Source organism: Aspergillus multicolor (assembly GCF_047715735.1).
Source record: "Aspergillus multicolor strain CBS 133.54 unplaced genomic scaffold BDW74scaffold_7, whole genome shotgun sequence".
Lineage (NCBI taxonomy): Eukaryota > Fungi > Ascomycota > Eurotiomycetes > Eurotiales > Aspergillaceae > Aspergillus > Aspergillus multicolor.
Window position 1 is genome coordinate 849,931 of NW_027395958.1, and position 23,151 is coordinate 873,081.

The 23,151-nt window shown below is 53.1% G+C and overlaps 8 protein-coding genes across 8 annotated transcripts; 7 read left to right on the plus strand and 1 right to left on the minus strand.

Moving 5' to 3' along the window:
• The first annotated feature begins 1,250 nt into the window (after positions 1-1,250).
• BDW74DRAFT_131371 (Zn(II)2Cys6 transcription factor domain-containing protein) lies at positions 1,251-2,859 on the plus strand. The gene has a single exon (XM_073722293.1). It carries the CDS (start codon positions 1,575-1,577, stop codon positions 2,769-2,771), a length of 1,197 nt encoding a protein of 398 aa, XP_073585778.1. The 5' UTR covers positions 1,251-1,574; the 3' UTR covers positions 2,772-2,859.
• Positions 2,860-3,358: 499 nt separating this feature from the next.
• BDW74DRAFT_167066 (uncharacterized protein) lies at positions 3,359-6,241 on the minus strand (the record flags this gene model as incomplete). Its single annotated transcript, XM_073726651.1, has 7 exons — positions 3,359-3,874; positions 3,928-4,097; positions 4,146-4,433; positions 4,498-4,567; positions 4,945-5,457; positions 5,514-5,773; positions 5,836-6,241. The coding sequence occupies 7 exons, from the start codon at positions 6,239-6,241 to the stop codon at positions 3,359-3,361; spliced, it is 2,223 nt and encodes a 740-aa protein (XP_073585779.1).
• A 650-nt stretch (positions 6,242-6,891) lies between these two features.
• BDW74DRAFT_176657 (putative glycosyl hydrolase) lies at positions 6,892-9,507 on the plus strand (the record flags this gene model as incomplete). The annotated part of the gene is made up of 1 exon (XM_073728681.1): positions 6,892-9,507. The coding sequence occupies one exon, from the start codon at positions 6,892-6,894 to the stop codon at positions 9,505-9,507; it is 2,616 nt and encodes an 871-aa protein (XP_073585780.1).
• On the plus strand, positions 9,483-11,124 carry BDW74DRAFT_150168 (M20 family metallopeptidase). The gene has a single exon (XM_073723976.1). The coding sequence runs from the start codon at positions 9,715-9,717 to the stop codon at positions 10,969-10,971; it is 1,257 nt and encodes a 418-aa protein (XP_073585781.1). The 5' UTR covers positions 9,483-9,714; the 3' UTR covers positions 10,972-11,124.
• Positions 11,125-11,847: 723 nt separating this feature from the next.
• BDW74DRAFT_176659 (uncharacterized protein) lies at positions 11,848-12,302 on the plus strand (the record flags this gene model as incomplete). The annotated part of the gene is made up of 2 exons (XM_073728682.1): positions 11,848-12,213; positions 12,285-12,302. The coding sequence occupies 2 exons, from the start codon at positions 11,848-11,850 to the stop codon at positions 12,300-12,302; spliced, it is 384 nt and encodes a 127-aa protein (XP_073585782.1).
• A 1,211-nt stretch (positions 12,303-13,513) lies between these two features.
• BDW74DRAFT_176660 (uncharacterized protein) lies at positions 13,514-17,574 on the plus strand (the record flags this gene model as incomplete). Its single annotated transcript, XM_073728683.1, has 6 exons — positions 13,514-13,650; positions 13,719-14,139; positions 14,219-14,280; positions 15,212-15,526; positions 15,581-16,928; positions 16,990-17,574. The coding sequence occupies 6 exons, from the start codon at positions 13,514-13,516 to the stop codon at positions 17,572-17,574; spliced, it is 2,868 nt and encodes a 955-aa protein (XP_073585783.1).
• Positions 17,575-17,982: 408 nt separating this feature from the next.
• Positions 17,983-20,078, plus strand: BDW74DRAFT_131416 (aquaporin-like protein). The gene is made up of 4 exons (XM_073722294.1): positions 17,983-18,020; positions 18,071-18,944; positions 19,021-19,321; positions 19,408-20,078. The coding sequence occupies exons 2-4, from the start codon at positions 18,504-18,506 to the stop codon at positions 20,019-20,021; spliced, it is 1,356 nt and encodes a 451-aa protein (XP_073585784.1). The 5' UTR covers positions 17,983-18,020; positions 18,071-18,503; the 3' UTR covers positions 20,022-20,078.
• Positions 20,079-21,279: 1,201 nt separating this feature from the next.
• BDW74DRAFT_167071 (uncharacterized protein) lies at positions 21,280-22,804 on the plus strand (the record flags this gene model as incomplete). Its single annotated transcript, XM_073726652.1, has 2 exons — positions 21,280-22,045; positions 22,137-22,804. The coding sequence occupies 2 exons, from the start codon at positions 21,280-21,282 to the stop codon at positions 22,802-22,804; spliced, it is 1,434 nt and encodes a 477-aa protein (XP_073585785.1).
• Between the last annotated feature and the right edge of the window lie 347 nt (positions 22,805-23,151).

The following is a 23,151-nucleotide window of genomic DNA, read 5'->3' on the forward strand; positions in this document are numbered from 1 at the left end:
CCTTGATGACTTTTAGTACGGTGCTCTGATTGCTGGGCTTCTGTGCACAGCCTCCTTTACAGCGGCAGCGACCCGTGGGTTAGGGCCAGGATTGGCCGGCCAAGCAAACCCCAAGACCAAGGGCGGAGCCCACTCCGCAGGTGCAGCAGGGTCTCGACTCGAGCTTTTGTTAGGGTGGTGCGGTTCTCAGTGTTGAAGATTCCATGCCGTCCTAATGCATGTAAGGGATTGCGCGGGATCGACTCCCGGCCGGACTTGGGGTAGCGCGGTATCGCGGTACCGTGAGGGGTTCGACTGCGAGATGGCTCCGTTTGATGGTTGTTGCCGGAGGCGGATGCGTGGCCAGGCTTAATCTTCTTGAAAGCGAAATGGTCCGAGTCAGGGCCCAGAGATTGTTGTAAGCCAAGCTGCCCGACTTTGAGGTGTGCGGCCTCGTCATTTCTGGGCTCTTTTGGCAGTCCCTGATTGCGTGTCGCTCCGTCCATGATACTAAGACTCTGGGCAGGCGAATGCTACTCCGTACAGTGCTGGCCAAGCACGTGTGCTTGACCGATCTACCGTTCTGCAACCAAGGCACCTAACCGCAGTCAACGCCTACCAACTTCCATTGATGAGGATGCTAGTCCATCCGAGTCGCTTGGCAGCGGGCTTCCTGGTTCCGACGGTGATTTCGGATGCGTTGCACGGCGTCTGTGACAGGAGAAGGGCTGCCCATGGGTTTTGTCGACAACATGTTTCGTACACCAAGGATGAGGCTGGTAAAATAGGTATATGTCAGGTCGCATTTGGGAGAGGTCACGATTAAATGATCCTTTATCCTTGCATGGGCAAAGTTTCGAAGTAAAGTGGCCCGAAGGTATGGCAGGCGCAGCGTGGTTGTCCCACTCTTTGCGCAGACTACCCTGTCAAGGCCGTTTTTCGCTGTGATCGTACTCCGTATGTCCACTTTCTGGCTGGGGTAAGAAAGCCGCTGATCGGCGATAGGCTATTCTGAAATACTGGACTTTTCGCTGAGACTTGTCAGACAAATCTTCCTTCGTACTCTGTACCCCCGGAAACGCATTACTCGGGCGGCCCTTACTCAGACAGTTGGAGAACAATGGCGACTCCAACTTCGCCAATTTCCTGCAAACCACTCTCCTCCATCTTTTCGCTAAACAACGGACCTTATCCGCATCAGTCCTGAGCGCTTTCGACAAACGTATGATCCAGGACCCCGGCAGATCCTTGACTGCTACGGGAATGGCGAAAACTCACGCGAGGGGGAACGGGTTGGGGTGACGGCGTTGGCAGCGTGGCAGTGCAGCGGGGTATTGAAATCGAACTCGCCAGTCGAGAGCGCGAAGCCAACAGTCGTAAAACAAAATCCGTTTCTCCCCCAGTCAGAGCCTTGCGGCCCAGCGCACGAGGCTTGTTTGCCTCCTTTGAATTCGCCGTTTTCGCCTCTCGTCACCCTCGCCTCGTCTGCTGATGCCACCACGCCTCCCGACCTCGGCCAGCAGCCTTGCTCGCCAGCCTTCGCAGAAAACTGGTTGCTGTTGTTACGATATGAGGGGGATTGAGAATTGTTCGTCATGAATGTGCCTCAGATGTCAGCGGAGCCAGGGCAGACTCCGTCTCAGCCATCGACAACCGGTGAGACGGGCTCTGGCCGGGGTAAGACGACGACAACGGCATGCGAGAGGTGTCGAAGGAGGAAGATTCGTTGTGATGGAGAGACGCCGTGCGCCACCTGTCGGCGCTTTCGAATAAGTTGTGTGCGGATACAGAAGAACGACACCCATGCGTTGGAACAGCGCGTTCGCCAACTCGAGGCGCAAATTGCAGAATTTACAGCCGGCGCAACGAGCACTCCAGGCGATGATTCGAATCCCATGTCAGCGCAACAGTGGCCGCCAGATTTTCGAATATCCACCGATTTCGGCTCTCCGGGACCGGCTATAATAACGGATGGATATGGTCAACTCCAGCCAGCGAGCCTATCGCAACTGGACATCCCAAGTATACAAGTTGTCGACTATGCCGATGCACTTTCTCCAGTCTCGCCTGTTTCGCCGGTGTCGCTGTCGCATTCGCCCATATTTCACCCACTTGCTCCTGCGCCTTCAATCCCACTAGAAGGGCTGGATACCCTGCGTCCTCCAAACACTGCTGCAGTCTCGCCTCCGATGGGGGCGTGTCCATCGCCAAACCATAACGTGATGCCGTACTTATCTCCGAGAAGTTTGCCTGGGCCGTCCAGATCGCGCAGTTCGTCCATCTCATCGCTAGGCCTCGACACGGACTGGGCATCAGCACCAGGAGATCTATCAACGTTCAACTTCGAGAGCGACCTCGACCCAGTTGTTTTCGACATGTCGCCGGTATCTCCTACTGCGGAGACTCCACGGACGCCAGGAAGGTTCGAGGCGGAAATGCTGCTGGATAAATTCTTCGACCGTTTCCACGGATCAAAACAGCCGCTCGCTCCGTATCCTTTTAATCGTAGCAAGCTCTTCGAATTCCTGGATATCGTCGATTCGCCACAACTCGCGCTCCACGGATCTTGTTCCGTGTCGATGGCTCGCTTTCACGTGTACATGGCGATGGCAGTGGGACTGAGGATGGAAGCTGACGGGAGAAGCACCACGATTCAAATGGTGCAGAATTGTTATAGACTAGCGATGGATGAGACGCGGTCGCCCTCGTTCTGGAAACAGAGGTTCTCGCTAGAAGCCGCCATCCTGGTGATGTTATTTTCACAGGTCAGCCAGAGTTTGGCTGGAATGTAGAGCGAGCGATTAGAGCACGACGATATGCGAATGTCCATTTAGACCCATAATATAGTCTCGAGAATACGATTGAGGTTGGAATCAGGCAGCGTTGAGTGTCTTTGGAAAATGTTGTAGGCAGCGCAAATCTTATGCGGAGAAGATCGGCGCCCCAGCGACATCACGTGTCAGGCCTGCGATTTCGGGAGCAAACGCCAAGCCTTCATCCCGTAGTGTTCTTCTTCCTTCAAAGCTTCTTCGTGGACATCCTCTGGTCCTGTCTGTGGATTCCAAGGTATCCTTCATTCGTTATCCTGGTTCCCTATGATGTAGTTCTGGTTGACTGTATTTCTCTACGCTACACAAGCTAGTGAGAAAACGCCTCCTCTGCTAGGTCATCGCCCCAAATCCCCATGACCGCTAAACCCACCAGAGAAGATATGGTCGCCGCGGCGATTCATCGTTTGCCAGCTGGTGCCAATGGCATCAGAGTCCTACAAGGAATCGGACTTTATCTTGATATATTTATCATGTGCTATCGTCGCTAAAATCGGAACAGTCATATGAACGAGTCGCATTGAGCATAAAGACAATTGGAGCACAAGGAACTACTGATTGAAATCCACTACCATCCTCCCCGCCACCAAACCCTTTCGCAGTCTATCAACAGCCTCCGGCAAACGATCAATGGGCCATACTTCTGAAATCTGCCTTAGCTTTCCTCGGTGTGCAAAGTCCAGCGCCCTGACGGTATCATGCCGACTGCCTACAAGCGTTCCCTGAATCCTGGTGTTGCGAAGGATCATCAAATTGGGATCAACGGGGATTTGTATCGTCCCCGCCGGAGCAATACCGATGCACATCACAGTTCCTCCAGCTCGGGCTCCGAGATAGCCAAGGACGCTTGGGTACGCGGCATGAGCTGTCACGAAAACCCCATGCGCGCCTAGGCCGTCGGCAGCCTCGATCACTGCTGCGGCGGGGTCAGGGACGGTCCTGAAGTCGACAAAAGCTTCCGCGCCCATCTTCAGCGCGAGAGTACGTTTCTCCTCGCCGGTGTCGACGACGATTGGACGCATTCCCATGGCGGAGGCGAGTTGGACGCCTTGGATGCCGACGCCGCCCTAAGCAAGTCAATACCTAGGTCGCAGACTAGAGGAACTCGAGGAGGACATACCCCGCCACCAGGAAAGACAGCCCAATCCCCCGGCTGCAAGCGCGACTCAACAAGCGACCGATAGATCGTGGACGCACTACACATAATCGGCGCCGCGATCTCGTCAGGAATCCCATCTGGTATCGGTGTCGCATATCGTGCCGGCGAGACGATGTACTGCTGATACGTTCCTACCACCCTTCATTAACCAGCGTCTCTTCTTGTTGGGGTTTACGTACCCGGCACCATCAATCCCGTGTGCACGACACCAGGACAGTACGTCTCCTTATCGCTCCAGCAACTCGGACACGTCCCGCAGGAATCCATGATCGGCTTGATACCCGCGCGATCACCAAGCTTGAAGTTCTTGACGTTTGCTCCGACTTTGACTACTATACCTGCACCTTCGTGGCCTGGTGAACGCACGCCGAATTGTGTCATTGACATGCCGATGTCGTTGAGCATGTAGTGGACGTCGCTTTGGCACAGTCCGGTTACGTTGAGCTTTACCAGGATGTCGTCGGGGCCTGAACACCACACGCCCGACGTTAATGTGGGAGTCGCGGGAAGAGACAAGCGGCAGCGACGTACCTGACTCTGGAACAGGGACATCTTCGACTTTGACTTCGAAGTTTGGCCCGTGGTTGTAGATGACCCCGGCCTTGCAGGTCTTTGGGATCTCGAAAGATGTGGTGGAAGCCATTTTCTTCTGGAATTCAGAGTGTGGGGTCTTGCTGAGAACGACAACAGCGATGAAACGACGTGAGAATATATTTCATTCTTCTTTGCACATATAGACCGGCTATACAATCTTAACAGACCCTCGGCTCTCCACATTCCCCTCTCTGGACAAAGAATCCCCGCCTTGACCACCTCCACACCCAAGCAATTACCAGTCTGATTGGATACTTATACCCCGGATTCAGGATTTGAATTTAGGGGTCCGACATTACCACGGCACCAATTGGATCAGGCGCTCGGATCGTGGATGGCCCATTTAACACTCCAAGCCACTACACCCGCTAGGAAAACCGTTACGAACGCCGCGCCCGCACGATCTCCAGCCGTAATCTCTCTTGCCAACAAAGCCGGCGTTGGAAGCGGAGGTTCCGAGCCTCCGGCCGGATTGCCTTTACTCCGTCCGCCGTCTTCTCGAGTGACAGGGGGCTCTACTTTCTTGATGAGCGTCGACTGGATAACCTCCAACGCCGCCATCTGGATACCTATATCGCCGCCCTTTGGTCCACCGGTGTACGTCTGCTCTGTCCATTTGAGCGAGCATTCGGCGCCATCTTGACCACCGGTGCACGTTTTTCCTGCGGCGAGTGCGGAAGTTCGAAGCTTGGGGAATACGAGGTCATAAGCGAAAGGCGCGAATTGGGTTGACGCTGCCATCCACCGCGCCAAGAAGCCCTTGAACGGGCGTTGGTCAACCTCGCATGTTCCGACGGGCTCGCACGCGCGTTCGTACATTATGTCGTTGTTGAAGAAAATGTTGGTCGATTTGATGATGCCTTCGGTTCGCTGCTTCCAGATTGGGTCGCCGTCCGTCTGCCGCAAAGTTTTGTTAGTACCTTGAAGCTTTGGGTAAGATAAGGCGTGCGTACGAAGTTATACATTGCCGCTGCACCGAGAAGGTATACACCCGCGTTGTATGTCCATTGCAGGTGGTCGTACTGTGTGCAGTTGCCGTCTACACTGGCGCCATCGAAAAAGAGGTAATCGTCCGTCATGAAACCGACCTCCTGCGTCCAGTCCCAGATTCGCTCTGCCCATTCGGCATATGTCTGGTTTCCGGTATATCGTGCGAGTCGCGCAGCCAGATTAAAGAAGCAGCCGTTAGAGATAGTGTTTTTGTACATGTACCCTATGCCCAAAACTTTCAGTCAGACCAACGCAATCCGAAACAGAAGTGGAATTGCAACGCACCAGCATTCCACGTAAAGATCTGCCATCGCAACCCCCCTCCGCAGTTCTGAGTATCCCACCTCCATGCCTGCGTATTAAACGTCGCTTGAGCCATCGCCAACCAATCCAGCCCGTCGCCGTGGGGCATAGGAAAGTTTCTCTCCGCCGCAGTCATGGCAGCAAACGCCCAGAATCCCTGATCATCGTTTCCCTCCGTTCTTGTCTGGTTCGTCGGCATGAACGACCCTGAGTCTCCGGCCTGCCATCGAATCGCTTGGCTTGTGATATCGTTCCACTGCGCATCGCCGGTGTAGGACCAGTAGTCGACCAGCGCGGTGAACATCGCTCCGGCCTCCCACCAGTAGTACGGATCAGGCAGGTTCCCGGGCACATCACCGGGTTCGGAGCCGCTGTAATGCGAGAGCATGTTCTTCGCGATGGATTGGCATGCCTTCTTAACGGATGCTGTGGATAATTGGCGTTAGATCAGGCGGCGGCAGACGGCAGCGGAGACCCTTACCGGTATTATCCAAGTCCAATTCAATCCCCTGGACACAACCAAAAAGAAGAAGGAGTAGATTCCATGATGTCTTCATCCTGCAATGGCTTTAAGCGATGCATCGGGAGTTGTCGAGGGGAAAGATTAATCAAGGGGTAGGCCGACGTTCATCGCGAGTCCGATTGTTGATGTCAGGCATTCCGACGATACGATAGGAATGCTGCGCCGAAATTCCACATGGCTCATCACCGCCATTAGGATAGAGTTTGTGGAATCTCAGAGGCTAGACTCTATAGGAGTCATCCGATGATGGTGTTGCGAATGTAAGGCGCGGAAATGTTCCCCGGCCGGCACTTGATAAAGTACGAACGTCCATGCCCGCGAAATCAGAAACTCGTGCCGATCGTTGCCATGTATCAAGTCAACCATAAGAAGTACTATAGCGCGCGTCACTGGGATAGGGTCATGCGCAGGCTGCAGGTGAGGTTGTACAGCAGGGACAGTCCCCGCATCGTGCCTTCCTCACTTGCAGCCAGACCTCAACTTTTCACAGCCTTCATCTTCTCACCAACTCCATCATGCCACTTATCATCATTATCCTTACACTCATCCTGTCGGTGATGGCCCAGAATCGTATTCTTATCGGTGGATGGCATATCCTTAGCTCTGATGCCGCTCAGGGTTCGATCGCGCAGTGGTCTCTCGCCAACGCCGATGTCTCCAAGTGGTCGCGAGTCGGAGCAAGGGCGACAGTGTTGGGTGGACTTGTCGACAGCGTCGACCACCCTTACAATGAGACGGCCCTTTTCGCCTCGGAAACTCTCACAACGGTCAACAAATCGGACTTTCACGTCCCTTGGCTCTACCGCGAGCAGTTTTCACTGCCTAACCTTTGTCCGGACCAGCACGTTCAGCTTAATCTGCACGGAGTCAGCTCAAAAGCCGACGTCTTCCTCAACGGCGTGCAGGTCGTTTCCAGCAACACTCAGAAGGGTGCTTATGCCGGTCGCTCTTACGATGTGACCTCCGCTGCTCGTTCCGGCATCAACTGCCTTCTCATCCAAGCGTACCCGACCGACACCGGCAAAGACCTCGCCATTTCGTTCGCCGATTGGAACCCAGCGCCTCCGGACTCATCTATGGGGGTATGGCGCGCCGTCGAGATAGAAACAACCGGACTTGTGTCACTTTCTCCGCTTCGAGTAACGCACACGTACGACCGTGGCCGCACCAGTCCGCAGAGCTCCGTCGTCGTTACCATCTGTACCGACGTAAAGAATCATGGAGATACGCCTCGAGACACGATCATAAATGGGACGCTTGTAATACCGGGCGGCTCGGAAGTTCACCTCTTGGAACAAGTGCAACTCCTGCCGCACGCCACTTCTACCATTACACTGGAAGCCACTCTCTCCGGTGCGCAAGTGCACATCTGGTGGCCGGCTGCTTGGGGCTCGCAACCGCTCTACGAGGTCTCTTTTGATGCCCTCTTGGATACCATATCAGACTCGGCACATGCCACCTTTGGAATCCGCAGCGTTGAATACAAGCATAACGCCGACGGCGACGGCCAGTTCACCGTCAATGGTCGAACTTTCCAGGTTCGCGGCGCCGGCTATGCGCCTGACATCTTCCTACGTTTCGATGTTCACCGACTTGAAACGATCTTCCGCTACGCCCTCGACATCGGGCTCAATACCATCCGCCTCGAAGGCAAACAAGAACACCCTGAGCTCTACGAACTCGCCGATCGCTTGGGCCTGATGATTATGGCTGGATGGATGTGTTGCGACAAGTGGGAAGGATGGGAGTACAATCACGACGTTCAAGGAGTGGAGGTCTGGCGCGATGAAGACTACGCGATTGGAGAGGCGTCCATGGTCCACGAGGCGCAGATGATGCAGACTCATCCATCCCTACTTGGCTTTCTTCTTGGGTCTGATTACTGGCCCGACGAGCGTGCGACCACGGCCTATCTTGCCGCACTTAATCGCATGGACTGGCAAAACCCTGTGATCACCTCCGCTAGCAAACGCGGCCATCCACCGCAACTGACCCCGTCCGGTATGAAGATGGAAGGTCCGTACGACTGGGTTCCGCCTGTATACTGGTGGGGTGACAAACTCGGTGCAGCGTTTGGCTTCGCTTCTGAGGTCAGTGCCGGCGCAGGGACCCCGGAGTTGAGCAGTCTCAGGCGCTTCCTTTCTGATCACGACCTAGATCGCTTGTGGAGGAAGCCCAACGACGGCCAATATCACCAAGCGCCAAAGGACAGCGTGTTCCACTACCGCCAGATCCATAATAAGGCTTTGAAGGTTCGATATGGAGCGCCGACCAGCCTGGAAGATTATGTATTCAAGTGTCAGCTCATGGATTACGAGGCCACCCGTGCGCAATTCGAGGCATTCGCCGCGCGCGAAGCGACCGGGGTTGTATACTGGATGCTCAACAGCGCATGGCCGAGTCTGCACTGGCAGCTGTTCGACTACTACCTCCTTCCGATGGGCGCGTATTACGGTGCCAAGGCAGGTGCTCGTCTGCAAAATGTTGTCTTCGATTACGGTTCAACCAGTGTCCGAATCGTCAACCACTCGCTATCACCAGGCTGCTACCTCGTCTCTGCGGACCTGGTCGATACGGACGGGAAGACTCTGCTGCACCATCAAGAGGCCGTCAAGGCCGCTCCAACCACGGCCAAAGAGGTTTTCTCGCTTGCCAAAATATTCCAGTTGACCAAGCCTGCTTTCCTACGCCTGGTATTGTCTACGGACGACAATTCCAACACGACGCTCAGTCGCAACGTGTACTGGGTGAATGGTCGCATGGACACCTTAAACTGGGAGAACTCGACCTGGTATCATACACCGACGAAACGATATGCAGACTTTACAGCGTTGGGTCCCGGCCAACTGGCGCCTGCTGCGGTTCTTGCAGTCGTCCGACCGGTCGCGCATCCGGATCCAACTGTGACCAAGCTCGAGATCCGTCTTCAGAACCTGGTGAAGGTTCCTGCCTTCTTTGTCCGTCTCACAGTCTACGACCACGGCGAGGAGGTCCGTCCGGTGTTTTGGTCTGACAACTACATCACGCTGTTTCCCAGAGAGCAGTTGACGGTGGTGGTGGAGTGCCGGGCCGAGCGGTGGAAGATCAAGATGAAGGGGGTAAATGTCGTGGAGAGGGATGTTGCGACGTAGCCTGGCGGGTCAGAGCATGTACTATCTTTATACGGAGTTATGCATTATACCACCTATGCCAGTGACTCATCTCGACTTCCCGTAAACACCCGTATACGCCCGTATAGCGTATAGAGTCCGGCGCCCCACTCTCCACTCCAGGCAGCTTTGCACTTAAAGCAACGTTTCCCGCGGGAACAACCTGAACAATCCAGCTACACCTTCGCAATGTCCCAATCCATTACAGATATCCTCAACTCGGCGCACCTGGACTTGGCGCCCTACGAGTCGCTTTATACATATTTCCACGCCAACCCCGAACTCTCCTGCCAGGAGAAGAACACCTCTGAAAAGATCGCCGCGCACCTCGCCTCCCTCAATGCCTTCGACATCACCACCAATATCGGCGGATACGGCCTAACCGCCGTCCTTAAGAATGGCCCAGGCAAAACCGTCCTTCTCCGCGCAGACATGGATGCTCTCCCCGTGAAAGAGGAGACAGGTCTACCTTACGCGAGTACAGTCACGATGGCCGACGCGGATGGGATCATCAAACCCGTAATGCATGCCTGCGGCCACGATATCCACATCACATCCCTCCTAGCAGCATCAGAACTCCTGGTCAACCTTCGGCATCAGTGGTCCGGAACACTCATCGCCCTCTTCCAACCAAACGAAGAGCGCGGCCACGGCGCACAGAGTATGGTCTCCGACGGCCTTTATGACAAAATCCCCCTGCCGGACATCTGTCTCGGGCAGCACGTCATGCGTCTCCGCGCTGGAACTATATCCTCCAAGAAAGGAACCATCATGGCGGCGGCGGATAGTATGAAAATCACGGTCTTTGGGCGAGGCGGACATGGATCTCTCCCGCATACGACTGTTGATCCGGTCTTACTGGCAGCGCATATTGTTGTCAGACTCCAGGGGGTTGTGAGTCGGGAGATTGACCCGGATGATGTGGGTGTTCTTACGGTTGGGAGTTTGAATGCAGGGAGTGTTGAGAATGTTATTTCTGATTGTGCTGAGATTGGGATTGATTTTCGGAGTGTCAAGGTCGAGACGAGGGAGAAGATTGTGAAGGCTGTGGAACGGATTGTCCGCGCGGAGTGTGCGGCCTCTGGATCTCCGAAGGACCCGGTTTTTACGCCCACGAGACGCTTTCCACCTACGTTTAATACGCATGTTGTTGCGGATCAACTGGCCTCTTCCTTTTCAGCACATTTCGGGGGAAACTTTGACGCTGATACACCACGGACTATGGTCGCCGAGGATTTCAGCGTCCTTGCGACGGCGCGGGATATACCCTGTTGTTTTTGGTTCCTTGGTGGGATTGATGCAGAAATTTGGGATCAGGCGCTTAAGGATGGGACGACGGGCGAGATTCCGGGTAATCATAGTGCGCGGTTTAGCCCTGTCATTCAGCCGACGCTTAAAGCTGGGGTTGAGGCGTTGGTTGTGGGGGCGCTGACGTTTTTGATATAGGGTCACTACCCTACCATAGGTACCCTTACAAGTTACAGACTTAGCTGGATCTGCCCTAAGTTCTAATGGCCGTGGAAAACCGGAAATTTAAAGGTGAAACTAGAAATACCTAGTTACAGTCAGAATAATCATTATATTAATCAAACAAGTTATCTAATATTTTTGCATGAATTCTTGTTATCAGGGAAGAAAGAGAAAAAGGAACACTGGGCTGCTACCGTATACTTCAGCTTAGACATCTATGCACGATGTGATGTCCATAATAGTCAGGTTGTTGGTTCAACTTGAGGGCCATGGTCAAAGCCCTAGGTAGTAGTAGGAACCTGCGAATGGCAACAAGGTCATTGTCTGTCAAGATGAAGCTGTAGCGCGCATGGTGTTGCCTAAGGCAACAGATTTTGCCCATGCACTGGTCCCCTTCTTGCCCCCAACTTCTTTCTCCCCTCTTTCATCGACAAACCACCATCCCCTTCGCATTTCTCGCTGACAACCTCCAATCCGCCATCATGGTTGATGAGCATGAGCTTGTGGTGACGCCATCGGAATTCGAGTATCTTGAACCCTAAAGTAAAGTGAGGTGTCCGTCGTGTTCAAAGTCCGATTCCGAGGAGAAGCGTGTGTTATGAAAGTGGTGCGGACCAGGCATACCCTGTTTTCTTTTCTTTACTACACCCTAGCCCAGGTTATTAATAGCAGAAGTACCATGGCTTTGAACCATCCGAGCACGATCCTCCGGACCGCGAAGTCAACTCGTTTGTCTGCGAATCCACCACCTACATTCAACTAAGGGCCAGCGGATTGTGTGACAGAGACGTCATCCCCAACTTCTAGGGCTTAATCAGGAACATAAAACCCGCAGAATGGGTCTTCCTCAACATGTTTCCCAACCCAGAACTGCCTATCAATGCAATGTTCATCGAGTATATCCCGAACCTACACGAGATCGACCTCTCGACCTTCTCAGAACACCGCGCCGCGAAACTCCGCCGCATCCTGGACGAAATCTATAACGCGGGCATTATACACTGTGACACGATGCCTCGGAATATGATGGTATCTCTCCCTTCTGGTCTCGGCGAGCAAGAGCAAGAGCAAGAGCAAGGGAGCGCGAGAGCGAGAGGGGTGGTCTGCATTGATTTTGGGTTGGCGCAGGAGCTGCCACCCCCGGCAGCGAGGACGCCAACAGAAGAACGATGGCTGAGGCATGAGATTCGCCTCGTCGAATATTTTATCAATGAACTGGTAAGCAAAGTCACTTGGTCCTCTGTTAGCTGGATAACATTGGGGCCTTGGTTGACCGCAGCACGTGGCAGGCCAAGGACTATGAGTAAGGGAAGATTAATCGTACTAGATCTTATTATTACGAATGGTTCGTGTAGATGGCGGACCTTGAAACTACCCTACCCTACCCAAGTCACCGCTGCACACGGTGAATGAAATGGCGTATCCCGCCGCAACCTTACCTAGACTTAAGTACCATCCGTAGCGGCTTCGACTGAAATTGAAGTCCATTTACTGTTCAAGTCCAAATCCCGCCCTTCCATTCCGCGTACTGCATCTTCACCCGCACCCTGCCATCTCGGGCACGCTGCTCCTTCCACTCCGACAGCGAGAACTCCTAAGATGCGGGGGCCTTCTCCTTGTTGTCTGGGCGTGGATGCTTGTGGCATTTTGCCCATCTTTTCAGGCGGGCGAATCCCAAGATCCTGGTGAGGGAGAATCTGCTATTTGACGGAGACATGTTTTTTTGTCTTTTGTGGCTCGCCAGGACTGATTATGGAGAAGGGGATGCAGTTAAAGATGAGTTCAGATAATAGGAAGAATGAAGAGTATGAATAGAATGGCAATAGATACTTTTACCGTATGCCTAGTCGGATTCTACGTCCGCTTGAACTCGGTCCAATATGACTCAATAGTTTACTTGTAAGATTGCCGCGAGTTCCACGGCGTTTCCCTCCGTAGACCGCGTGAGGCCCATACAAGAAATACAGTCTTCCCATCGAAAGAGTGCTACTGGGCCGTGACGCTGGGACTGTAGTAATCCACCACCCGTATTTAGGTAATAAAGCTTCTAGCTCTTGAGCATTAAGAACAATGAGGTCTATATGGTCCTTATCTAAGTGCATTCCCCTGCCCAGAATGCAAAATTGGGCTTAATATTAAAATTCTTCGGGGTTTACCATATTATTCTGGTGTAAACCCTACTTTCAACTTTCATGTCTTATCTCGTAAGATCGACACGTTTTGATGCATCTCCATGGCCAATCGTCTGTCAAGCTTCTAAATAATTGCACGTGTCTACCAATTATCCTCTCGGATGATCTTCCACAAGATCTCGTGAAGCGTGCCTCAAGATCCTGTTGGTCAAACCCTCCCGACCTATTGTAAATGAGCCCGCGCTCAAGCCTCACTACGTCACCATCTCGACATGAACACCACCACCATCCCCGGGTTATATATTCTCCCCACTTTCCATGGGCCATCCACATTGAACTTCTAGTCAATTGTGTATCCTCAGAAGAAGAATACGGAGTCCACTAAAATGCGCGGCCTCGAAGAAACAACCACCTCCGTCTCCCGCCTGACCTCGCAGGTAAAATCCCACTTCCGCCGCGCCTGGGACGGCTTCATCGATTTCGCGGCGAGGGATAATGTCCTTGAAGTTGCGCTGGGTCTGATGTACTCTCACCTGCTGCCTCATTCCATGTCCAACTTATCTCGAGAGCTAATGTTGGTTGGTGGTGTAGCATCGCGCAAGCCTTCACGAGCGTTGTTAACAGCTTCGTCTCAGACATGATCCTGCCTATCGTCTCATTGCTCCCATTTCTGCATCGGAATATGAGCGAGGAGTTTACGGTCCTTGCTAAGGGACCGCATTATGCGCAGATGCACGGGTATAATACGCTTGAGCAGGCGCGGGAGGATGGGGCGCTTGTTTTGGCTTATGGGTGGGTTGCCGTCCAACAACGTATTTCAATATCGACTTTTGAGAGGGATGCTAATGCTGATGCTGGATGGGACAGGGTGTTCTTGGAGAAAGTGATCGATTTCCTCGGCATCAGTCTCACGCTGTATGCGTTCGCCGAGGTGTATACGCTTCTTTCCCGTGATAAGATTATCAAGAGGAGTGTTAAGTGTCGGTATTGTCGGAAGAGGATTAGTGAGAAGGTGAGTCTTGTATAAATTGTATTTAGGCAAGGGGTTGTTCGAGAGAGATGTATATAATGGGTGCTGATCGTGGTTGTAGGCGCTCCGCTGCGTCAATTGCTCTAGCTGGCAGGATGGAAGGGAGGACCTTGATCAGTCACAGTGAGACAGAGTGGAGGCGCGGTTGTTCAGCATCTGGAATTTTGTCTTTAGCGTGGGATGCAGAGCGGCCGGCTTAGGATGATTCCTGGGAGTTAATTAACTCGCAAGACTGGCTAGTTATCCTCAAGGCCTGTTTACTGATGTCCTTTGGCGCAGTGTTCATAACCTTGATGACGGAGGCTAGCATGGAATGGCATATTCAGTTCAAATGATCCCTTCCTATCTCCCAGTCTGCTGTATCATTACTGATCCAGCGTCTTGTCAACTGTAAACTCGACTCCCGTTTTGGACGCATGGGCATGCCCGGGGAATGCGAAGGGAAAAGCTAGTAGTGGACGTAAAAAACGCATAGGAATATACTCGAATATCGAACTCGCAGGGAGTTTATGAGAATACTAGTGATGTAGTTTTCAAATGGTTATTTGGATGCATTTTTTGTTCATTGTCAATCACTGACGGAAATATATACTGTCGCGCAAGGGACTCATTCCAGCACAACCTGACAGCCAGGGAACGAATCGGTTCTTCCATCCCGTACAAGTGCGTCTACCACGTTTCCCAATCAGAATCAGATGGAACTCAGAGGCTGTCTCTAGCATCTGCTTTGTTCTCTCACTTGATTTGCCAAGGACGAAGAATAAAATGCTTAAGAAGATAAAAAGATGCCCTGTCTTTCTGGCCACTGTGCATAATTTCACCATTGCAGATCTGCTTTTTCGCCATGTGGGTTAATGGCAGCCACGCAACGATGATTGGCTCTAAAAATAGATGGAGCTGCTCGTGCTTGTGATTGGATGAAACCGTGAGAGAGTGGAGCGTTCCTGCCGAAATTTCCACCTTCCCCTGCACCTTCCAGGCTTCAATCGGCTAGGCCTCTCGCTCTTTCCCATCTATCGTCATGAGCAGACAGCGATTCACTGATGTTCCTCAGCAAACTCGTGCCATGGCTTCTTCTTCTCAGCTCCTCCGTCGAGGCCGGATTTCTGCGACCGCTGCCCTGCACTGAGACGGAGGATCCCCTTTTCGATGCTGTCTCCCTGCACGGGTTCCTTAATCATGGGGAGGGGAATGACGTTTTGTCTCTCAGGCTACTGGGCAACTTTATCGATGACCAATGCAACCAGTTAAACGGGTCATTGGCGCAGCTTTCAGTCGATGCAAGGGTACTGGGCCACTCCGTTACTGACGGGGAGGGGTTTGACCTGCAGAGCAAATGTCCGACGCTTTCGCGGCAGGAATATCCACGGTACGTCATTTGAATTCTTGTAGATAGAGCATTTTGCGCTAATTCTTGGGATAGATGGGATAATCGCACCTACGCTGTCTACGAGGGCTCATTCCCCTTGAAGTCCCTCTTCCTGTTTACTACAGTGGACGCGACGATCCATGTTCAGCTGAACGGTACCACCCTGGCTTGTACGCGTGCCCATATCACTCCGTACGTCGGTTCAGTGGCGTCAAGAGCTCTAGTTGGAATCCCCTTAGCTATGATGCTCATAGTGGGTATGGTGACGGGCGCTCTGAAAAGATCTGAGAAACGCCGTGGCAGTTTCTTTCGACATGAAGCGGATGATGCACTGCGAGATCGTGTAGGTGCGCCGATGCCTGGCCTCGGCCCTTGTCTGCATCACCTTCAGTTTGTCTTCCTAACCGGGTGTTTGACACTGCCATACCCAGGATTCTTTCGCGCTGTCGCCAGCAAGTTCGCCTGGTCATCTCTGGTCTTCGCGAACTGGCCGGTCACGCATCAGTTCACGTATCCCGGTGTCCAAGATGGCATCTACGCCGTTAATGCTACGTTGGGTCTGGAAGAAATGTCGCAGTACCTTGGGAGCACGACTGCAAGCGATCTGTGGACGAATTCGATCGTCAATCTTGTTCTCGTTTCAACCGGTGCCGCCATGACAATACTTCTGGTTACTGCCTGCAAGTTTTTATGGGAGGATTCTCGATCTCCAACGCACGACTTAGCCCTCCTCCGAACTGAGTTGCTGTCACAGATGCAGCGCGTAGGCTGGAGTGTCACTCGTATTGTCCTTGATTACTTCCTCCATCCCCTTGTCGTCTTCTCGCTGTACCAGATGAACTATCCGCACTGGTTCCCCTTCCATACATCCATCGCCTTGATCACTGTAGTTGCTCTCGCCGGCATGCTTGTCTTCACTGTTCGTTATCTCGTGAGGACCAATCGTCATACACTACTCTTTCACCACGATCTTTTCGCCACACCAGTGAGCCAGCCCTATGCGTTCTACGCTCTTTACGGAGTCCCGTTCGTCCGCGGTCTCGCGATCGGCGGCCTTCAGCGCTACGCCATCGCTCAGCTGTTGTTTCTGGGTGCATGTGAAATGTTCATCCTGGGATGCTGTCTCTGGAGTGCTCATTCCGGCCTTTCGATCCCTTGGAGGCAAACTGCCCTAGCGCTTGCCAGGCTGGTAACGGTCTGCATGAGTTTTGTCTTTGTCGACCATCTTCATGCGTCGGAGCGAACAACATCCACCGTTGCATACGCGATTCTACTGATGCATACTGTGGTCTTCGCTTCTAGCGTTCTTTTAGACTGTCTATATGAGCCCTCCCGCAGCGTGATGTGTAAGCTTGGTCACTCGAAGACGGATTCGGCATACCTGGAGAGCTCTAAGGCTCCGGTAAGTATTTACTACCCCTTTCAGTATGTCTTTACGCATCTCGCTGACGGACGATCTATAGGTTTACGGCATTAAGCAACTCTCGCATAGGTCGACCAGGCGCATCTCCTTTGCTCACCTGCCGTCACTTGATCCAATCGACCAGGCTGCACCTGAAGGCGCAAATAACTTCATTGGACGCACGATGCGGCCATCATCTTCAGGCTCAGGTTCTGGCTACGGCTCCGGGAGTCGATCGGGCTCTGGCTCTTTCGAGGACATTCGTCTCGAGCCAACCCAGTTCTTCCGACCCCCTCGGTCTCAACGCTCCGTTGCTTCCTTTACCACTCTGCCTACTTCTGCTCCCGTCCCGCCAACCCATCTCTATTGTTACAGCAATGTTGGTGGAACGGTCAAGGCCATTGAACTCGATCGGCTGGACTTTGATGATGAAAGCCATACAATGAACACCGACTACTATTCTCAGCGTGAGGTGGACCTGTATTACGGTCGGAAAGCCCATGCCGAACAACGATCAGATCCACAGAAAGCAGGGGAGGCATCTGATCGTCCTTCCTGGCTAGTTCGGTTGAAACGAGGCAAGGCGAAGAGTAAAACGAAGGAGAAGGGCTTCGAGGTTATTAGACCCCCTCGTCCGGCAATGTAAACAGTACAACGTTTCCAAAAGATGACTAGAATCAACGGAAAACCGTCCACCAGAACCACCAATGGATAGAGCTATGGTAGTTAGCATACCTACATTGAGCATTGTATCCAGGTATATTCCGCAATAATCGCCGACCAGTATATGCAACACGGTCGGGCAACAGTGAAAAGGACTAACATGAAATTTACATGCTATGAAGCCCGAAACCGTACAAGGCTAGCCTTACGGGCACCAGTCCTCTCGGCGAATTCCCAACGGTCTGTCAGGACAAGCGTCAAAGACGATCGATATTGACAGGATGGCCACATGGACAGAAGAGTGGGTAGCGTTCTCGCAACTCATCCCCATCCAATCGGTGGATTCAGGTACCTGGGCTGTTTCGAGTCGTGATCTGTGCGTGGGGCGCGAGGCGCAGTTGCAGTTCGCTGATGACGACTGTGTTTGAAGTATAGCCTCACCGGTTAGTGTTTTGTTATTGGCTAATGAATCTTTCTAGGTGTAAAACCACCCAAGGCTGTACGATTGTGTGGTTCAGCAGATTAAGTTGGTCGATCTGTGACAATTGGGTGGAGCATCTGGCGTCGATGAAACAAACCGTTGATCCAACCCTCAGCCCTAGCACCAGAACCCTCAATTCTGCAGGCTCCACTTACTCGACGATGGGCGCAAACTCATCTCTATCCTGGGCTTCTAGAACGATACTAGAAGCTGAGATTTGATACCACCTTCCAAACTGAAACTACCCTGCTCCGCCACATACAATTTCTTCAATCTTCACCATTGATCCAGATCGCCTCGCCTCATGCATGTCATCAAACTGCGACCAGACGGGTTATAAAAGCCTTCAAGTCTCTTGACTTCTCTTCCCCTTTGTGCATCCCATCCCAACCAACCCCCCTAACGGCAACCGAACGCCGTCGCGACTCACGATGCAAGTGCCCGCCGCCATCAAGAAGCTCCGGCCGTCAAGCTGGATCCAGCCTCCGCAGCCCGGATCCAACAGAGACAGCGAGAACGAGAATGACAGCGACACCCGCCGCGGAAAGATAAACCGCCGGTCCACAATGGGCTTGACGCAACTGCCATCGCTGTCGGTTGCCGACACAGCACGCAACAACTTCACGGCCATGGCGGGCGAGTTGGTCGGCACGTTTCTGTTCCTGTTCTTTGCATTCGCGGGGACGCAGATTGCCAATACGCCGCGGACCAACACCCCCGTTCAGGCGGTCCAGGGCCTGGACGCTGATGCTGGGTTCGTGAAGCCGCCGGACTTTGACGCGCTGCTTTACTCGTCGCTGTCTTTTGGGTTCTCGCTTATGGTGAACATTTGGGCGTTCTTTCGCATTACGGGGGGGTTGTTTAATCCGGCTGTATGTCTTTTCCCCCCTTACTCTTCATTGTCTAGGACTGGAAGTTGTAGACGAATGATGCTAATATAAAATCTAGGTAACACTAGCACTCTGCCTCATCGGCGGAATTCCTGCTGTCCGTGGCGTCCTGCTGCTCATCGCTCAGATCGGTGGAGGCCTTGCGGCAGCCGCTATCGTCAGTGTGCTATTCCCCGGCGACTTGAATGTTGTTACTCGTCTAGGTGGCGGTGCCTCGGTGATCCAGGGCTTGTTCATCGAGACAATTCTTACGGCACAGTTGGTGTTTGTTGTCATCATGCTTGCGGTCGTGAAGCATAAGTCCACATTCTTGGCTCCGGTTGCAATTGGGATGACCTTCTTCGTGATGGAGATGATCGGTATGCCTTGTCTACCCCCTCCTTTCACCTCACCTCTTTACCTCTTTTCACATTGCATTATAACATCAACTGATGTCAACCTCTAGGCAACTACTACACCGGCGGCTCCCTCAACCCAGCACGAACCCTCGGCCCGGACGTAATGAAACGCTCCTTCCCCTCCTACCACTGGATCTACTGGGTCGGACCGCTCCTTGGCTCCCTAATCGCCTGCGCCTTCTACACCTTCCTCACAAAATTCCAATACGAAGCCGTGAACCCCGGCCAAGACTTCAACGAGTGGGAAGCCAAAGCCATGCACCCGCTCGGCCACGGTCCCACAATGTCCGGGTCTACCATGAACATGTCCATGACCCTGCCCACGCACATGCACACCGCCAGCGCGAGCGCGATGAATATGCACCGCTACTCGGATATGACGCTCAACCGGGACTTTTCGCTCCGCGAGGTTCCGGATGAGGAGGATGGGGCGTCGACTATGACGAGCGCGCAGGCGCATGCGAATGCCCTTGCTGCGCTTGTTGGTGGTCCGTCGCCTGCGGCTTCGGGTGCGGGGACGCCTGGTGGTGTCGGGGCTGGATCGATTCGTCCGTCCGGGAGTGTGCGGAGCACGACAAATTCCCGTCCTTCGCTTACGGTGAACCGGGCGGCGAGCACGTATAGCTTTCCCGTTGTGCCGCCGGGAGATGAGCAGGTCTGATATGGTGGCATCATGGATATGAACAATATCATAGTCTATGAGACGATGTCAAGCTTGGTGCATTAGCATTGAATGGCTGGGCCTACGCAGACGAGGAGTTTTTGATTTAAGGGGTCATGGGAGAACTGGCATTGGCATTGGTATGGTGCTACGGTTGGGTATACTCCTACGGATGGTTCCGAGGAGCAGTGGCGTGATGGTTATGTTCATGCTTATGGTTATGATTTTTGTTATGATGTGATTTCTTTTCCTATGTGTTATCATGTATGCAATGACAAGGTGACAATGACAATGACAATAACATTGACGTTAACGTTAAACTTACTATTATTGCATATGATTGGCCCAGCTAGGCAGCATTGAGAGGTAGCGAATGCTAGCAGGCTAAAGACGTAAACTCTCGAATACCCTCTACTCCATTTGGGACATTATCATTCAGTTTTCAATGCAGCTTGTCCCCATTTTCTGGGTACTAGACCTAAAAATAGAGAATTTCGTACAATGCAGGCTAGATGAGTATTGGCCAGACGCCCCTCGGGTACCCGTATGTGCATACCATATATCTCGGACGGATATGGCGGCAGACGTATCTAGGAGCTGTCTTATTTCTGGTCTCAGCATTTGCTACTTTTGTAGGCAAGGATGGAAGAAAGATGGTTGCGCAGATGCCCGAGCTCGGATATTCAACCACTGTTTTGGAATATAGGGAACATGTTGGCTGTGCGCTAAACTCCTCGCGGATAGGATATAGGGTGCCGGGTTGTAAAAGTAGGTAGGGTACTGCCCCGGGAGACCTTTGAAGGAGCAGACCGGGAGACCTTTGAAACAGAAGACCAGGAGACCTTTGAAGGAGAAAAAGACTGGAAGGGCTTTGGGAGACTGTGTTCCCTGCTGTGCTCGGGTTTGTCTTGGCAACTCGGCGGGCGCTCGGAGTTGACTGCCTGTTCCATAGGCCTTGGGCTTGTTCTGACCGAGGTTGGATGACGTTCAATGACGTGGTGAGTTACTATCGTAGGGCTGAATCCACTCAGCCCTACGAGCCAAGCTTTTCCAGTACCGCGACTGGTTACTCGGGAGTATCGGCTGGCGTAGTCTTTGGTCCATGATGCCCTGGCTGTGGGTCATACATGTAGGCAGAAGGATATCGGGTCTTGTACGAGCAGGATGACAGAAAAACCAAGTATAAAGACTGGGCTAGCTTTCTTGTCTTTGGTGTTTTCCTCAGACGCCCGTCCAATCCCAACCAGCAACCGCGAGCATGTATGCCCTTGCGCCATCCCTGCTTGCCCTTGTGGTTCTATCCCCTCTCATCCCCCAAGCCTTAGCCGACCCCATCCTCAACAACGCATACCAAAACCTCTTGCGCATCCCCGCTTCCTCCCCCTCCCTAGTCTTCCAAGACGAGGGCGTCTTCCCCTCCATCGCCATCGACACCAGCACCGACACCGACAACCCGAACCCATACACACCCGATTACCGCGACCCCTACGACACAAAAATCGACTCAGAAGCCCAAAACCTGCACCCTCTCCCATACCGCAACGGGTTGGGCTCCACCATCCCCGGCCCCCGAAACCCCACCCGCGAGCGCCAAAACCCAGACATAATCCGCCCCCCCTCCACAGACCACGGCAGCCTCCCCAACATGCGCTGGAGCTTCGCGGACTCGCACACGCGCATCGAAGAAGGCGGGTGGACGCGCCAAACCACCATCCGCGAGCTGCCCACGTCCAAGGAACTCGCCGGCGTGAACATGCGTCTTGACGCTGGCGCCATCCGCGAACTCCACTGGCACCGTGAGGCCGAGTGGGCGTATGTCTTCTTTGGCCGCGTACGGGTTACGGGGATTGATAGTGAGGGACGTGCGTTCATCGATGATCTGGAGCAGGGCGATCTGTGGTATTTCCCGTCTGGGCATCCGCATGCGCTTCAGGGGTTGGGGCCCGAGGGCACGGAGTTTCTGCTTGTTTTTGATGATGGGGGGTTTTCGGAAGAGTCGACGTTCCTTTTGACAGATTGGATGGGTATGTCTTCACCCAACCTTAACTACCTAACCCTCCCTACCTATACATAAAGCCCTCGTGAAGTCCATGCTAATGACAATCTGTGGCACAGCACACACCCCCAAATCCGTCCTATCCTCAAACTTTGACCTAGAACCTCAAACCTTTGACTCAATTCCAAAAAGCGAGAAATACATCTTCCGCGGCTCTCCGCCTCCCCCAATCCCCTCGTCACGCCCGCCAGCCTTCACCCCCTCTCCCGAGCGCTTCACACACAAGATGCTCTCCCAGAAACCAGAACAATGCACCGGCGGCCTCGTCCGCATAACCGACAGCACCAATTTCCCGATTTCAAAACGAATCGCCGCGGCCCACCTCACGATAAACCCGGGTGCAGTGCGTGAAATGCACTGGCACCCCAACGCCGACGAATGGAGCTATTTCATTCGGGGCCGGGCACGTGTGACAATTTTTGGCGCGGAGGGGAATGCCCGTACATTCGATTATGGACCTGGTGATGTGGGTATCGTGCCAAGGAACATGGGGCATTTTATTGAGAATTTGAGTGAGGAGGAGGGTGAGGAGGTGGAGGTTCTTGAGATCTTTCGGGCGGAGAGGTTTGAGGATTTTAGTTTGAAGGAGTGGTTGGGGCAGATGTCTGAGACTTTGGTTAAGGAACATCTTTTTATGGATGATGAGGCGGGGGGAGGAGAGTTCTTGGGGAGTGTTAGGGGGAGTAAGAAGGATCCGATTCGGGCGGGGAGGGGGAGGAGCGCCTAAGCGGACTTAGGGGATGATAGAGCCCGAACTAGAGATTGCGAGCGTGGAGGATATATGAAGTTAGCTAGGTATGGTGTCCATGGACCATAGGTTAAGGAGGTCCCTAAAATATCTACCTAATGGTTGGTAGGCGATGTACAGGGAGGCAGACGACAACACCCCGGCGCCGGCTATTAGAAGGTACTGGTAGGAATGTTGGCCATATTACGCAATCTCAACATGTTTTCCCGGAGGCGGTGCCGTAATACCGGTATAGGATGTATAGACATGAACTTAGGTAGATAATAGTATACCTGCCGACGGCCGTAGGTATGATAACATCTTTATCAGGGTATCCCTCATTTCGC